Source organism: Arachis ipaensis, chromosome B2, assembly GCF_059453495.1.
Source record: "Arachis ipaensis isolate K30076 ecotype BB chromosome B2, ASM5945349v1, whole genome shotgun sequence".
NCBI lineage: Eukaryota > Viridiplantae > Streptophyta > Magnoliopsida > Fabales > Fabaceae > Arachis > Arachis ipaensis.
In genome coordinates this window covers 26,704,329-26,720,832 of record NC_142437.1, presented here as the reverse complement: position 1 = coordinate 26,720,832, position 16,504 = coordinate 26,704,329, and the positions used below count along the sequence as shown (strand labels likewise).

The following is a 16,504-nucleotide window of genomic DNA, read 5'->3' as shown; positions in this document are numbered from 1 at the left end:
TTAGAACGTGAGTTATACCTGGAAGATGCCAGTGTATTTATAGTAAAGTAGATAACCCACCTTTGTTGGAGTAGTTCTATCTTTTCTGATAGATAAGCGCTCCCTTTATCTTGAAAGTTTGTTGGGATCTACTTTTTAGATAAAGTAAAGATAGTAAAAAAGACTTAAGAAGACAGTTACTTATTAGATCAAATAAAATTAGACCTCTATGTCGTTATCCAACCTCTTTAAAAAAGTTAGACTATCATGAAGTCCACCTTTATTGATGGGCTATTTTTGTGTTATTGAGTCTGATTTTCATTCTGTTGGTCAAAATTTAAACATTATTCATGAGATATATATTAAAATATAAAATATATTTTAAAAATATAATTAATTTTAATAAATTAAATAATATATATTTATCCATAAATACATAATAATTGATTTTGTAATTGAATTTTGATATACATATAATTTTTTAATAAAAATGCATATCATTGGACGCGTTGCCACTGCAAACGCTAGTAACTGACAAAAATTGTAATCAAACCAATCCCGTCATATCTAAGAACATAACAGAGGCATAGATAAAGAATACTTTGGCGACTTATTCCAAAGGTATGATGTGTGGATTTTGATAATTTCTGAAACAAAATCAGAACCGGCTCTGTTCAGACTGATAATTGCTTACAATCAAAAGCTTAGAGATGCACCGGAATAACAAAAAAGAACCAGGGCATTCCGTGAGCTTAAAATTGCCAGAGCTAGAGATCAAATGTAAGACAAATAATTTCTATCACAGATAAAGTATGGTACAAAGTTAGAAGAAAACAATGATAAACGCACCATACTAGCATTCCTAATAATAATAAAAAATAATCTCTTTTTTTTTTCTTTTTGTTTCAAATAAAAGTGCCTAATCTTCAAGTTAAATTGAGATCATTCCCTCTATGAGGGCGAAGGCAAACCCGGACTTCATGCTCTTCAGGTCCAACACGATGCTTAGGCACCAAGATCTCAAGAACTGATCCTGGCCCATCATAGTATGCTTCAATGTTGGCATCTTCAGGAATTCTCGTTGAGAGAGGGATCTCACGGATGAACTCACCGGGAGGACAGTGCTCTGATGCCGGGTCAGTGAGCTTGAATGTCCGGTCATGCCTCTTAATCAATGGCTTTCGTGAAGTGCTCATACAAGAAACCTTTATGATACCATTAGTCAGAGTGTTCCTCCAAGAAACTTTCACACTTGGAAGTTCTACAAAGGGCAAGCTTATGATAATCAGATAGCCTTGTTCATCTTCATAGATGGTTTTTGCAGCAGTAACAGGTCCATACACACCCTTTATCACCCCACTAAAATCATTCAACCAGTTTGGCTCATTTGGGAGGTGCATTTCTATATCCGGAATCCGATCAGCTGGAGGATTAACAGCCAAGTAACATTCTTCTTCGTTTCCGTGTAGGAAAAAGTCCTTCCTCTTTTTGCCACTGACTGGAGATAGGTCCAGTCCATCTCCATTACTGTGGTTAGACAAATGAGTTGACAAATTCAGTCCAGATCCATTGAGCAGTTTCTTAGGGTGTGAATTCGGAGCACCCTTGATTGGGGCAGGCGGCCTCTCAAGCTCAAAGTCTGTGTTGGGAAGATTCCTCCATGAACTGAAATCGCTTGCTTCAGGTGGGATTGTGAAGTTCAAATCCCGGCCAGTGAGTTCCATCCACCTCTTCTGATCCTCCTCATCAAGGACCATCAGATTGGGGGATGGAACAAGCTCAATGCCATGAACACACTGAGGGTTAGAAAGCCCTCTATAATGCTTCCGCTGCATCCTGTGGGATCGAACAAAACCCTTGTCAACACTGAATGGGAACGGGCGCTCCCCTTGGCGAGAATGCCCATTCATGAAACTCCTCAACTGCATCTTACCCAGCGCGTTATCTGGCCTCTCCTTGAACACCCACATGTACATATTCTCCATGTCATGCTGAACCATGAAAACATCAAGCTTGAGATCAGACTTGTCAAACCCCGAAACACTGTTGCTGTCCCTAACAATTTTGGCCTTAGACTTATCACTCAAAGAGGGCTTAAAGTAGAAACTAAAGAAGAACCAAGCACCCCACATGCTGTCGACTCGCTTAGCACACTTTCTTCCGGCTGCTGCAGCTTTGGGCATGTTAAGAAAGCTCTCAGTCTCATAGCCTTGTGTGCCAAGACCAACATCCAAGACATCACAGGGGTCGGAGTTCCAAGAGGGCGGGGGAGGGCTGCGCTCAGCAGAGAGGGGCAGGTTGATATCTGGTGGACCTGAGAATATGATTTGGCGATTCATCTCCAAATCGAGTTCATCGTGAGAAGATGCACTTGAGTCCATTGACAAGAGCGTTGAGGGGTGGTGATTCTCCATTGACAAAGAAACAAGACAAGAAGAATCTCCCATGCTACCTCATCATTTCCCTGATGAGTTCTATTGCTGGTGTTGTGTTCATTTTTGCCATTCCCAAAAACAAATTCAACAAAACAACCTCATAAACACCTTCATCAGATCAATCACCACTATATATCCCCTCCATCAAACCCTAGATTTATAAAATTGCATTGACAGAAGGGGGAAAAAAAATCAACAAATCCAACCTATACAACAAAACAAATAAAAAAAATCTGTAATTTTTTTCTTTTCTTTCTTCCCTAAGAATAAATTAATTTGAACATATATCTAATAGCACAAACAGAGTGAACACACATATATCTTCTATACTTATGTATCTCTTCAATCTCAGCGAGAGAGGAAGAGATTTTAGGAAAACGCTATAGGAGAATTAAATTATGTATCCCTAATATTCTATACATCTCCTTAAATCCTCCAAAATCAGGTGAAAAACACTGAATCAAAACCATCAAATCCATGAAAACTAGAAACTGAGAGAGAGAGAGAGAGAGAGAGAGAGAGAGAGAAGACCGAAGAAGAAGAGAGAGATCGTCAAAAGGGTTTACCTTTTGGGATAAGCATCGGAGAATCGAGAAGAAGAGTAGCCTCCATAGCCGACGATGATGCTATCAACCATATCATCGACAACCATGTTGCCTACGCTCTCTCCCGCAATATTTTCCCTATTTTTTTTAATTAATCAAAATAATATTATTTTATTATTTCTTTTTTTGGGTGATAACTGATAAGAACCCTAATTCTTCGTCTTCTTGGTTAGACTCATCAAAAGGGAACAGGAAAAAAAATCTAAAAATTCAAAAATAAAACGAAAGAGAAAGAAAAAGAGTAATGGCTGGTTAGTGGTTATAACCGATAAGTATTAACTGATAAGCGAGTACACAGAGGGACAGAGGCGAGTGAGTACTGAGGACTGAGGAGTTTGCATTTATTTTTACTTTTTCTTCTCAAAGAAAAAGATTTATTCATTAAAAATAATCAAATTAAAAAATATATATATAAAAATGTTCACCGTATATATTTAATATTTATAAAAAAAAATTAATTATAATGCTCCAATAAATTTTTTTTATCTAAATTTGATTATTTTACTTTGAATTGTTTGATTATTTTATAGTTGCTTATTTTATTTAAAATATTTATAAAATAATATGTATAAATTACACAAATATGTGACAGACTTATCAGAATTTTATTTTTGTATTCCTAAAATATTATTTTTTGAGTGTTTTCATTAAAAAAAGTTATCTCAAAAAATCATGATGCATTTTTCTTTTTCAACATTTTATTTGCTTCCTGAAAGTTCTCATATCCAATTTTGAGATCTCTTATATCAAAAGTTTAGATTTTTAAATTTTCTTTAGCTTAAAGTATATTTTGGATAATTTTTTAGAAATTTTGAGAAGTTCTTTATACATGGTCTTAAGTTCAGAAAAAAGAAAGATTAATTTCAAACATCATTATCTCCTAGTTTGACTCGTAGTTAGCTATAAAACATATGTTAGCTATGTCATCTAGATCTCTATTGTTTTTAACCAACTTGGGACACTCAAATTTGATGTGATTTTATCTACACAGTTTTAGTAAACAACATCCACTTTTGATTTATGCTTCTTATCGTCTCTAAGGTGGCTTCTACGTTATTTCAGCCAAGTTTTTTTGTTTGCTTTCTTTATGAAGGAGGCACATTCGTCCTTCTCCTTTTGATCTTTAGTACGAGAAACCATACTCAGATTCAACATCAGATTCATCTTTTATTAGCAAAGCTTTTTTCCTTTTGATTGTAGGGTCAAAGACTTTGTCTTTGGAGTGATCTATCCCAAGCTAACATCAAGCTCATATTGATGACTTTTGAGGGAACCAAACAATTCAAAAAACTTAAAATTTTCAGATATATGGCTCTCTTGATGATGGTAAGTATAGTATAAAACATAAAACTTCTGAAAATTTTATTACGAGTGAATTTTAATTTATTTTATTTATTAAAAATTTTAATTTTAAAAATTATTTTATTAAATATAATTAAATTAAGTTTTGATAAATTAAATTTAAATTAAATTATAATTTTTATTTAATTTTATAATTATTGAATAATTTTTATATTTAAAAATTAAATTTTTAGTAGTGGTAAAATAATAAAAATTTTATATAATTTAATTTGAATAATTGAGAGTTTTAGTTAATTTTACAAACCAAAAAAGATTAATTATATTATCATCAATTTTAAATTAAAGTACTTATTTAAAAACCAATTAATAAGTTGATAAATAAATAATGTTTTTGAAATAATTTATTTGGATTAAATTTGATTTTAAATTACTACTCTACCTTTCAATTTTATCAAAATACTTAAATTAATTCTAATTCCCAAATCAAACCAACACTAACCCTAATTTCAAACTCAGTCATTCTCCCCTAAACCTTAACACACACACCACACAGAAGAGAAAGGGGCTGCGAAAAAGAAGAGAAAGAAGAGAGGGAAAGGGAGAAGGGATAGTGCCGGTAGGGTTGGGAGTCGTTGCCGTTGAGCACGAAGAGAAGAGAGAGTTTCGCAAAGCAGAGGCATTGAGAGAGACAGAACCGTTGATATTCACATTCCAAGACTGTGTAATCAAATTATTAATCTCCTCATTGTCGCACCATCTATCTTGAAATCTAAATCTCCTTTTAGTGCTTGTTTTGACGACATTATTTTAATAAAAAAGATCTTTATTCAATGAAAAAATATCTTTTTTTTATTTTTTAGCGTGTTTGACAAATTTTTAGAAGTAAAAGTAAAAGTACTAGACAAATAAAAAAAACATCTTTGTTGAGAAGCTGTAATTTACATCTTTTTTTAAAAGATCTTTTTTTCTTAAAAAAAGATGTTTTTCATGTAATAAATAAATAAATAAGTACTTTTATATCGTTATACCCAAACATAATTGATAGATAAAAAGATCTTTTTATATGAAATATCCAAACATAAAATTACTTCTACTCTTTCATAAGATCTTTTAAAAAAAGATAACTAAAAAAAAATCTTTTCTTATCAGTTCACCCAAACAAGTCCTTAACCCTCTTACCCTCTTTTTTTGAACAAAGCATCAGCGGGCGATGATCCAAACCAGAATAATCTAAGTGTAAAAGGAAAGTTGTTGGAAACACTGATCTCCATACCATGATTGTCAATGTTCTTTCCAACCTCTCCTTAATTAAGTTTCTGCCGAATTGCATTTATTCCATGTGAATTTTTCACCTTCGAAACTAATGTCCACCAGATTCCCAGCATTTATAAAGTTGCTGGATAAATGTTATGGATTTTGGCCTTTCCCCTTCTTTCCATGATGAGCCCGAATAGCATTAAAATTCCCAATAACTACCTTCTCCTCACCACTTGCCTCCAAATTCTGCAATATCTTAATATACTGCGTCTCCCTAACTGCCTCTTTCGTTTGCATATGGACTCCAATTACCTTCCGCTTTGATTTAGAGTTATGATTTTCAGTCACAAAGTGGATAAAGAAAGTGTCATGTTCTACTATCCGGACAATCTCTTTATCTCTCCATGTCACCAATAACCCTGCTGCTTGCCTAATAGAATCAACAATAAACATTGAGTTAAAACCCACTCTCCTCAACACTACCTCTACAGTCGGGGTATTAGTCTTTGTCTTATACCTCGGAAGAATGGGATTTACAAATTCCTTTTATGTTATAAACTGAATGGAATTTTCTTAAACCCCCACAGTTTCACATTGTCATCTTCATTCCTCTCTGGATGTCAATTGTTGGGTGGCACCCTCCCACTTCATTGCTGCCTCCACTTCTTCTTGACATTGTTTGTTAATACTGGAACTCTTCCTTAATCCTCCTGACCTCCTTTTAACTCCGAGTATCAGTTTATTTGCTTGATTTTTTCTAGCACAACTTTTAAGATTCTACCTTGTTGATTCCATCATACCCGTCACTCCTCCGATTTCTTCAAAGATAAAAACACTCCACACACTATTAAGGTAGTTTGTGTCAATCTGCTTTCCTACTTTTCCTTCTTTAATCTCCTGTGCATCACTCTTACCTATCCCTCTCCCTTATTTTTTTCAATCAGTATATAATAGTACTAATTAACTAGATCTAGAAGAGAATGAGAGAGAGATAGAGGGGGGGGGACACAGAGCGGGGTAGAGTATGGGAACGACATCAACATTCGAAAGATCCTAGGGTTTGGAACAGAAAAGAATATTATCGACTGGAAAATGAGTCTTTCTCCATCTTTGTTGAAAATTTACCGGGAGATATCTCAAAGAAAGAATTATTTCACCCTTTCACCTGGACAGGAAGAATCAATGACATTTATCTTTCTCGTAAAGAGAAAAAAAGTATGATATATCTTTTTGCATTTATACGATACACGACCAAAGGAGGGGCACTGAAGGCGATAACGGAAATGGATCGCATGCGATTACGTGGGAAGATAATCTCAGTTCAAGAAGCGAAGTATAGAAGGCCAGTAAAGGAGAAGGTAAGAAGAATTCAGGCCGGAAGTGGCGAACAGACTGCGGTTGAGAATAGGCGGACTCAACGTGGGGACAATGTGCATACGGATACAGGTGAAGGAGTGACGATGAAGAATACGTCGAATAGGCACCCAAACGGTAATGGCTGGACGAAGAAAGTTGAAGTAACAGTTGCAGAAGAGAATATGGGTTGGCTAGCAAGAAGTTTAGTCGGGGGGACGACCATGGCCATAGATCTCAATGCACTGAAGAAGGCAGTTAGCAAGAATGTGCCTCAGGTTGTTCAAGTCCGGGAATTAGGAGCGTATAAGGCACTATTAACTTTTGACACTGTGGAGCATACGGAGGAGTATTATACATTCAAAATGAATAGTCTTCTGCAATTTTTTCATAGTGTTTGGAGATGGAAAGAATCGGAACGAAGTGAGACTAGAAGAGTATGGTTAGAATGTTTTGGAGTGCCACTGCATGTGTGGTCCGCAGAAACGTTCAAAAGGATAGGTGGGCAATGGGAGGAAGTGGTACGGTGTGATGAGGTGACGGAATCAGAATTATCATTCAGTTCCGGTAGAGTCCAAATCGATACTTGTATATTTGATGTTATTAGTTAATGGATTCACATAACGGTCGGTACTAGTGGATTCAATGTTTTTGTGAAGGAGGTGGGACGTGAAAAATGTGGAGCAGAGAGCATGATGGTAGGTAAAAATATGCAAACGATGAAGACCAACTATGATGTAAGTGGCAAAGGAATAAAGACGTTGACACCGATGTTTGATCCGGCGGCTGAATTGGTGGAAGGAGGGGTGAGGAATCACGGAGAAGATAAGGATAGAACAATAATTCATGATTTATTTTTGAATGACTGGAATCAGGCACATTTACTACCAATCAAGGAAAAAAGGTTACCTAATTTAAATGCATTAATGGATTTTGAAAGAGGCAAAGATTATGGAGATTCTAATTTTTTAACGGACGAGGACTCAGACAGAAACGTAACACAAGGAAATTTTATTTCAAAAGGAAGGATAAATGTGGGTGTAATAAAGGCTGGAAGAAGAATTTTAGTGGGCCACGGTAGTAATAAGGAGTGTGAAAATAAAAGCATGATGGGTGACATGGGTAATGTGGGCCTTAATGGTTGTGGGATCACAAATGATTATGTCCAACATAATTCTTTAGACGAAGGAATGAGCCTTGAATGGTGGGCTCAAGCTGGAGCGGGTCAGGAAAAAGCAATGCGGGTTGAAGTGGAACAAGCAGATGAAGAAAGAAGCACCGATAGGTTCTCTTCAAGAAGTAGCTCCTGCGCGCCGATAGAACATGAGCAGCCACCGGCGAGACCCGTACGGGAAGAGCCAGGTAACGTGCCGCACCAAAATAACGTTGACCCAAGGAGAGGGGACGCGGGGCAGATGGCGTCGGGGCCAAGCGATATACCACTTGCGCAGCCGAAGAGGGATGGTACACGAACAGCGCCTGGGAGCGGGATCTGCGACAGGGTTGGAGACAAAAAAAATGGAGCTGTTCAAATTACAGTGGCGGCAAGCTGTGAAGTAGAGACGCACAATGAAGAAGAAGGACATGGTGGAACCAATGAGCAGGCTAATCAAAGCAATAAAAGGACTTTTGGTCCAGTAGAGGCAAGAGGCGAAGAAGGTGACATTATCCCAGAGACAGTGACCGTTTGCACGAAACAGTGTGCGCATGGTGAAGAGGGAGACAATGAAGACGGGGAACACGACTCTACCTCAGGGTACCAGAACGTAATGTCTGATGAAGAACTGAAGCGGGAGGAACAGTTGAAGGAAAATAGGAAAACTTGGGAATTAGCAATGGAATCAGGTGCAGTATTACATGACGAAGATGAGGATATTATGGCAATACTTCAAGCTCAGAATGAAGAAATTGCAAACAAGAGGAGACTGGCGAAACAGAAAGAGAAAGCAAGAAGAAGTAGACCTAAGAACTGCAAAAATGTGTGTAAAAATATTTTTAAATGATTTATAGCTGCTGGAATATTAGGGGGTTAGGAGGTGATGGAAAGCTGAGAATGATTAAAGATTTGAAAAAGAGTTGTAGATTAAACATGTTAGGGTTGATTGAAACTAAGCGTGAAGTTTTGACTAAATTTGATGTCATACGCATTTGGGGAAATGACATGATGGGTTGGGAATATGTGGAATCTGTAGGTGTTTCTGGAGGTTTACTGCTTATATGGGATGATATGTTGTTTAAAATGAATAACTGCTATAAAGGAGAACTTTGGCTGTGTGTAGAGGGATGGTGACTAATAATAATCTTAGATGTGCGTTCTGTTTGATGTACGGAGCACATGAGAGAGCAAAAAATTGGTGATGTGGGAGGAGTTGAGTTATATTGTGGGATTGTGTCAGGTGCCTTTTTGCTTCATGGGGGACTTCAATGAAATAATGCAAGTGGTGGAAAGAAAGGGAGCAAGTAGATTACCGGGATCTGCGGAAGAATTTAAGTTTTGGGTACAGGATATGCAGCTGTTAGACCTCCCTCTTAATGATCGTAAATACACATGGTTCAGGGGCCGACAGTGTAGTCGCATTGACAGTGTCCTGGTTAGTGTGGATTGGATTGAAGCGCTTCTGGATACTCGCTTGAGAGGTGGACCTCGTGTGCTATCAGACCTTTGCTGTGAGTTTACTTGGCAGGTGTGGTGTGCTTGGTTGACTTACTTTGATAGAGTGTGGGTTGTTCTGGGGACGATCAAGGAACTGTTCGAGAGTTGGATAGGAGAACCTATCAGAAAAGTTGAGCAGAATAAACGGTTGGTTGGTTTTTGTGCAGTAATTTGGAACATTTGGATGGAACGAAATGCGAAAATATTTAAGAATGAAGAAGGTAGCATTGAGGACATCAAAAGGAGGTAAGTGTTGAGCTTCAAAGAGTGGTCTGCTGCCGATCCATGTGGTTGTTGATGGCAATGCCGGAAATGACAATGAATTAATCGCATTAGTATGTCCTGTTTCTCTTTTTTCTTTGTGTCATGACCTATTTTGGTGCTCCACTTTTGTGTGTTGAGCTTTTCTTTGTTCAAAAAAATTTTTTTTCAATCAGTCTCAGTGAGCTCTGGACTTCCTCTTCATCCCCCGTGTTCTACAAATTCTTCTCCTGCATCAACAGACTCGCAAATTCCTTCAACAAACTTACTGGAGTTGGTTTCTTTATTGCGCTGTTCTCCTATTTTAGTTCGGTTAGGACAGTTCGGATGGTTATTCTCTTTCTTGTCATCAACACATCTTCGGAATTGACCATTCTGAGCGATGCTCTCCGCCCTTCTTCATCCATTCCTCCTTCGACCAAATTTTATAAATATTTTCCACGAGTCCTGAGTTCATGACCAATATGATCACACCAATAGCAGAAATTACCAATCCTTGATATTTCGAATGGAGATCAATAATTCTGTTATTGGTCCCTGAGATTCTCAGTTTCCTTCCCAAGGGTTTTGCGACGTCCAGCATTACCTGCACTTTCAGTACCTTGTCCTCCTTACCCTCATTATTAACCTTCCCTATCGTCTCTCCAACCCTTCTACCCAACCTTTTAGTTTTACAATATTTAGGCAGTCCCCACAATTGTATCCATATAGGAAGATTGCAGAATTCCAATTCATTGACAGTTGAATCTTTCCTCCACCTTCTCAAATTCATATATAATTTTTGAACGGCTAAAGAGTCCCTTTTTCCACCCTAAGCATATCAATCTCAATAAAACTGAAACATATTACCTCCAACTTCTACCACTTTAAGCTCCTCCGGTTGTCTCCAAATAGCGTTAAGAGCGCCTTCTAGCATCCCTACATTAATAGATCGATTTGCCAAAAGCCGTCCTATCAAGCTTTTTGAGTATTTATTAGACCTTTCTTTATATCCTCATCACCAAATGTGATCATTTGATTGTTTTCATCCTCAATAGGAGGATTCTCTCGTTCACGAGAAGCAGCTGATGCTGCCATGATCACTCTCAAGGCATTCAATGTGTTTGACTGGCAAAATAAGGACTACTCTAAAAAAACCCTAGGAGAGCAACATAACCTTACTTCATCTATGCTTCACGTATTTGATATGTAATATCTAATCTTTTGGATACTCATAAACTACTGTTATATATATTGAAGTAAAATTAATATATTGGAACTAATATTTGAAGTAAACACTTTTCCAATAATCAAACTGATATTAGCTTATACGCACTTATTTACGCTTATTTTTAAAACATGTTATTGCTAGCCAGTCTTACCGTTCTTCCATTTTAGTTAGTTAGTCACTATAGTACTATGTGTAATGTACTATAGTTCTTCGTGTGGTTTGTTTTAGTTGGGAAGATGAACACGAAGGATAGATTGAATCATTTCAATATAGCTGCAGATAAACCAACTTAGATTGGTTTAGCAGTTAATTCATTAGTCCACATAAACAAGTGTCTGGAATTCGAATATGGTATATGCATTTAGCAACCCATTGGTCAGCATAGCAAACCCTAAAATTAAGCTTCGATCTACGACGAATTAGTCCTTGGCCTGTCAAGTTGGAGAATATCCGAGAAAACAAAAAAAAATATATAGTTGCAGATGATAATGCTAATGTGTGCGTTTTGTAATTCACAGCTGGAGAGCATTGAGCACCTCTTTATTGGCTGCAAGTTTTCCTAGAACCTCTGGTGTGTGGTGTGTATCGATGCAACAAGTAGGTAGGCTTTGGGTTATGCCAGAGGTGTGGCAAAATTGGATTGTTACTTTCTTCTCTATATTATGGTCAACATGGACTTCTACGAGGTGATTTTTGCCAATAGAAGATTTGATTTTGGGAGCTTGTGATAAGATGCAAAGGGAACTGTGAGCAGTGGAATAGTTGAGAATATTTTTAGCTACTGCAACAGATGTTAAAGTGACAATTAGGAGTGAATGGGGCTGGCTAGAGGGATCCAACTTGAAGAGATGACATATGAAGATGATGTTAAGCATTGGCAGGTGCTGATAATTAGTATTAGAGAGGCTAAGGCTTGGTTTCTTAAAATTTTTATTTTTCATGCCTGCGCTCCAATGTCATCTACCATCAAGAATTGTTATTTTCCAGCAGCGTTTCATAGTTTATTTGTTTATGTCATGTATTAGTGTATCCTTAGTGGTAGTGGTAGCCTTGTAGGTGTTAGAGAGTATGTGTGGTTCGTTTCTTCCCCACTCCCCTTCTGTTCTATGATTGTTGGTGTAGGTTGGGCTTTTCCAATCTAAGCCAATCCCAAAGAAAAAAAAAAAAGCTTTTGAAAAGTACAAGTACATCTTCAAAAAAATTTTACCAGACCAAATCTTTGCTGAGCAAGAGTATTTGTCTTTGGCAGCCTTGTTTGTTTGGTTATTTTTTCTTGTTTCTTACTCTACAATTGAGTGTTGGGTCTGTTGTCAGTTTTCAAAATATAAAATAAATTAATTGTAGCTTAGCCGATTGATGTAATATCATCTCATCACAGTTCTGCATTGCAATAATTCTGCTAAGCATTTAAATTTGGGAACCTAGAATTAAAATGCTTTACCACCACATGTTCACAAAAGAATACATAGTAAAAAAGTACAAGGTTGATAAAAATTTTTTCAAAAAATGGGAAAAAGGCTTAATAATATAATAACCTCAACAGAATAGCTTATATTTGGATCACATACATAATGTATATAGTAGTATCTCTCTGTTCGGCCTGCATGTCATCAGCCTAATGCTACCAAATCTTCTTTTTTTCAATTTTTGGAAAATGCTCGATGTGGCAATAACAATGGATCAAACCTGGTCCAAGAAGTGTGACAAATGATGAATATTTTACCTTATGCATTTAAATCAAGGGTAGAAGATTAAAAAATGCATAACAAATCATCATAATGAAACGATGAGTTTCTAATTCCAAGATGCTTATTATGGTTGCATAACCAAGGGAGGAGAAATGTATAGAATCTGAATAGTATAGAAAGGTGGAAATCGTTATTCAATGGGTCACAATGGAGTATGTATATGTCTGAGCAAATATAGTGTTTAATACGATTTAGTTAAAACCAGCAATCTAACATAGAAGCTTACATGCATTTTCATTTTTTAGTATCTGTCGTCGGGATTTGGAAAACCAAAAAGAGAAAATGGCAAAAAGAATAAAATCCTAAATACTTAAAATGAAAATACAAACTAACAACCTAAATTCTCTCAAATTTTGGAGGGGAGAAAAACATAGTGGAATGAAATGAAAAATTCATTAAGAAAAGGCGAATGCATTAGTCGTCTCCTATGTGCATCAACTATCCATTTTATACAAACAGACACCAAAAAGAAAAAATCCACTTTATACGAAACGATTAATTGTCATTCTTTTTCAAATAATTAGAGACAAGTGATCTTTTAAAATTTTTTCAAAAAAGGAAAGTTTACCCAAACAAAAATGTCTTGGATAGGGTTGCATTATCACAAACCTTGTCTTAGGCAAAGCCTGCCCCTGTCCAGCCACCATCGGATTTCCCATAGTTAGTAACACCTTTCTTATCTTTAGATCCACCTTCATAATAAGAATGATCAAATCCATCATCTTTGTCATCATCCCAGCCAGCCCATCCATCGTCGTTATTTGTCGCCGATCCTCTCACTGGTTCTTCCTTCCTGGAACCTTTGTGCCCCCAATCATCCCAAGAGCTTGAATTTTGAGTTGTTGATCCATTTGCTGGTTTTCCGTTCCTACTACCTTTATTGTTCCAATCATCCCAAGAACTTGAGCTGTGGGTGTTAAATTGCTTAGAAGAGGATTGTTCAGTTCTGGTAGAAGAATTCCATCCCTGGTTCTGTTGATTGAAATCCTGATGGTAACCATTCCTGCCACTCTCATTTTGTTGCCAATTATTGTTCATTCCATTTGAGCCATCTCTGGTGTACTCTTCTACCTTCTCTGAAGCCATAGCTATGACACCTTTCATTATACCCCATGTCTTCTGAGTGACATCATTGACTTTTTGATCATAACCACCCTCTTTGACCTGAATCAAAGAATAAAGAATTTAGGCAAAGGGCATAATCAAATTTTATACTTGAATCATATATGACTCGAAGACACAGTAGTTCTTTTTCCCTCCCCTAGTAGATACACCTAATACCTTCTGAAAGGAGTAGACATATGCAGAGTAGCTAAGACGAAAAGCATGACGAGCAAACCTATTTACCAACATACTGATTTAACTAAAAACTTGAAAGAAAAAAAATTGTATGATTTTCAGCTGCATTTTGCAAGCTTTTCACACCGGTTGACTTAAAATTCTTTCAGAAGTTAAAACAAGTGGTACTGATGGCACGTTTGATTCATGTAGTCTACTTTACCAGTGCAGGACATGCTTTCTATTCGTTATATAGCATAATAAACACGGAAAGAATTATGGTCCAAATTTGTAAGGAGTATAGCTTAAATGTATAGAACTATAGATATTATTATTTCGTAATGTCCAGAAAAAAATACTATAGTCGTTTTTGTTAAGGTGGCTACTTCCATCGAGACAAATGATTTGGTCAAATATGTTCAGTAAAATATATCAAACCATCTAACATATCACAATGTCTTCACCGGAGAAACAACCTTTTGTTAATGAGGCGGTTCATTAAACTCTAGAGGAAGCAATACACCCAAAGCAATTCATGTAACATAAAAAGCAGAGCAAAAGAAAACGCCTTGCTTCTAACAAAATCATTTTCCTCAGCTATGGAAATGGAACAAGTAGCTAAAAATAATGGCTTGAAGGAACAGAGTTAGTGTAAATACCTTAGAAGCAGCAGTCTGAGCCGCCAACGATAATTTACCAAACCCCTGAACACAAGAACAAAATCAACCGAAGAAAGAGGCCACAAATTAAAATCAATGCAAAACAGGATCTTCTAACGTGGAAATTGCACACAACAGACCGAATAAAATGGTGAATCTTTAATTTATTATTAAAAAATTGATAAAATATGAAAAATTCAACGTTGACGATATGCAGATGACTGAAGACTCAGTCGCTTGCAAAGTCCACTTGAGAGACTGTTTTAAATTCAACTAAGAAACAAAGTCACCTGCGAAACGACGGAGAAATAGTCGTTTTGCTGATTGATCCTCTGCGCCGCCATGGGCCCAGGACTCGATCCAAAACCGACGTATTTCCCTCCCTTCGACGGCGGAAGCCCCTCCGGCCGCGACTCATTCTCCGCCATCTTCCTCGCGAAGAAGCTCTCCTTGTTAGCCGCCGAAGCCTCAAGCTGCGACCGCGTGTAAATATCCTCACTCGACTTAGACCTCCCCGCCACACCACCGCCACCGCCAACACTTCTCACATCGCCAGCAGACTGATTCCGTCGCAAATCCCCGCCGAAACCGTCATCGGTTCCCCAATCCTCCCAATCGCCGTCATTCCGCTTGTTTCCTCCTCCACCGCCGTTCATCGGAGGCTTTCCCTTTCCAGTAGCGAATCCTCCGGCGAGATCCTCCCTCTGAACAGGCGGATCGCGCCACGGCCGCCCTTCGGCAATTGCGGCGATGCGATCACGGTAGATAGCGGCGGCTTTGGTGTTGTACTTCTTAACTATATCAGTTTCCTTGGGAACAGAATAAGAGGCGAGGAAGGAGTTGAGGTTATTGTTGCCGCCAGCTTCCATTTTCTTGAGCTGGATTTCGGACCATGCGTCCATGGTGACGGATCGGACGAAGGAGATGTGCACGCCGAGGCCGCGGTGCTTGCCGGAGCACTCGAGGCACATGAAGACGCCGTAGGAGACGGAGGCCCACTGCGGGTTCTTCTGGGAGCAGTCTACGCAGATCTTGTTTGCTGGTTGGGACTGCAGATCCCGAAGCCGCCGTGACGCCGCTGCCGTCGCCATCGATGGCTGCTGGTGGGAATGGAAGGGTGGGAATGGGCTGGTTTCGGTTGGATTGGGTTGGTGGCGAACAGAGAAAAGCTGAGAAGGGTTTGTTTTTATATGTTGTGTTAAAACGTTAGTGATTGGGGTATTTTTGGGATTAGAGAAGGGTGAAAGATGTTACAGTACGTAATTACGTTACTGATTCGGATATTTGGGTTGTCAGATGGAAAATATAGTAGTAACTAGAGCTAAAAGCCTAACGACAATTGCTAGCTACCTAGGATCACCTTCAATCATTATCTTTGATCCAGTATCTGCAGGCTTTTTTTCTATTATTTGAATAAAAAATAATTATATATTCACATAAATTAAACTATACAAATTTACCGATATAAACATTTAGTTATATTTTCTCTTACTGAAACAACAAAAATTAAAATTAGGACAAGTTATCAAAATAAATTATTTGTAAATTAATATTATGAATTACAACTTTTAAATCTTGTATAAGAAAATGTAATTTTTATAGATTTATAAAAATCGTGAGAAGGATAGAGTGAATTAGTTATTACACGTAAACCATAAAAAGCATAGCGGTTTAAGTTATAGAATATTAAAAAAAAAATCGCAGCACATCTTCAACAGTTTTCTCACGAACGCTTAATTGCATGAACTGCAAGAGGGGTATAGC

General features: G+C 37.5%; 2 protein-coding genes across 4 annotated transcripts; both read right to left on the bottom strand.

The window, feature by feature from the left end:
* Positions 1-589: 589 nt before the first annotated feature.
* On the bottom strand, positions 590-3,343 carry LOC107625145 (uncharacterized). 3 transcript variants are annotated; one of them, XM_016327721.3, is made up of 2 exons: positions 2,981-3,343; positions 590-2,565 (listed from the first exon to the last, which is right to left on the bottom strand). In XM_016327721.3, the coding sequence occupies exon 2, from the start codon at positions 2,424-2,426 to the stop codon at positions 906-908; it is 1,521 nt and encodes a 506-aa protein (XP_016183207.2). In that variant the 5' UTR covers positions 2,427-2,565; positions 2,981-3,343; the 3' UTR covers positions 590-905. The 3 variants fall into 3 exon arrangements, with proteins under 3 accessions (XP_016183207.2, XP_016183208.2, XP_016183209.2); XM_016327722.3 differs by having other exon boundaries at positions 590-2,620; positions 2,981-3,337; XM_016327723.3 differs by having other exon boundaries at positions 590-2,459; positions 2,981-3,337.
* A 9,097-nt stretch (positions 3,344-12,440) lies between these two features.
* On the bottom strand, positions 12,441-16,034 carry LOC107625143 (putative ADP-ribosylation factor GTPase-activating protein AGD6). The gene is made up of 4 exons (XM_016327720.3): positions 15,031-16,034; positions 14,741-14,785; positions 13,413-13,967; positions 12,441-12,741 (listed from the first exon to the last, which is right to left on the bottom strand). The coding sequence occupies exons 1-3, from the start codon at positions 15,829-15,831 to the stop codon at positions 13,419-13,421; spliced, it is 1,395 nt and encodes a 464-aa protein (XP_016183206.2). The 5' UTR covers positions 15,832-16,034; the 3' UTR covers positions 12,441-12,741; positions 13,413-13,418.
* Positions 16,035-16,504: the final 470 nt, after the last annotated feature.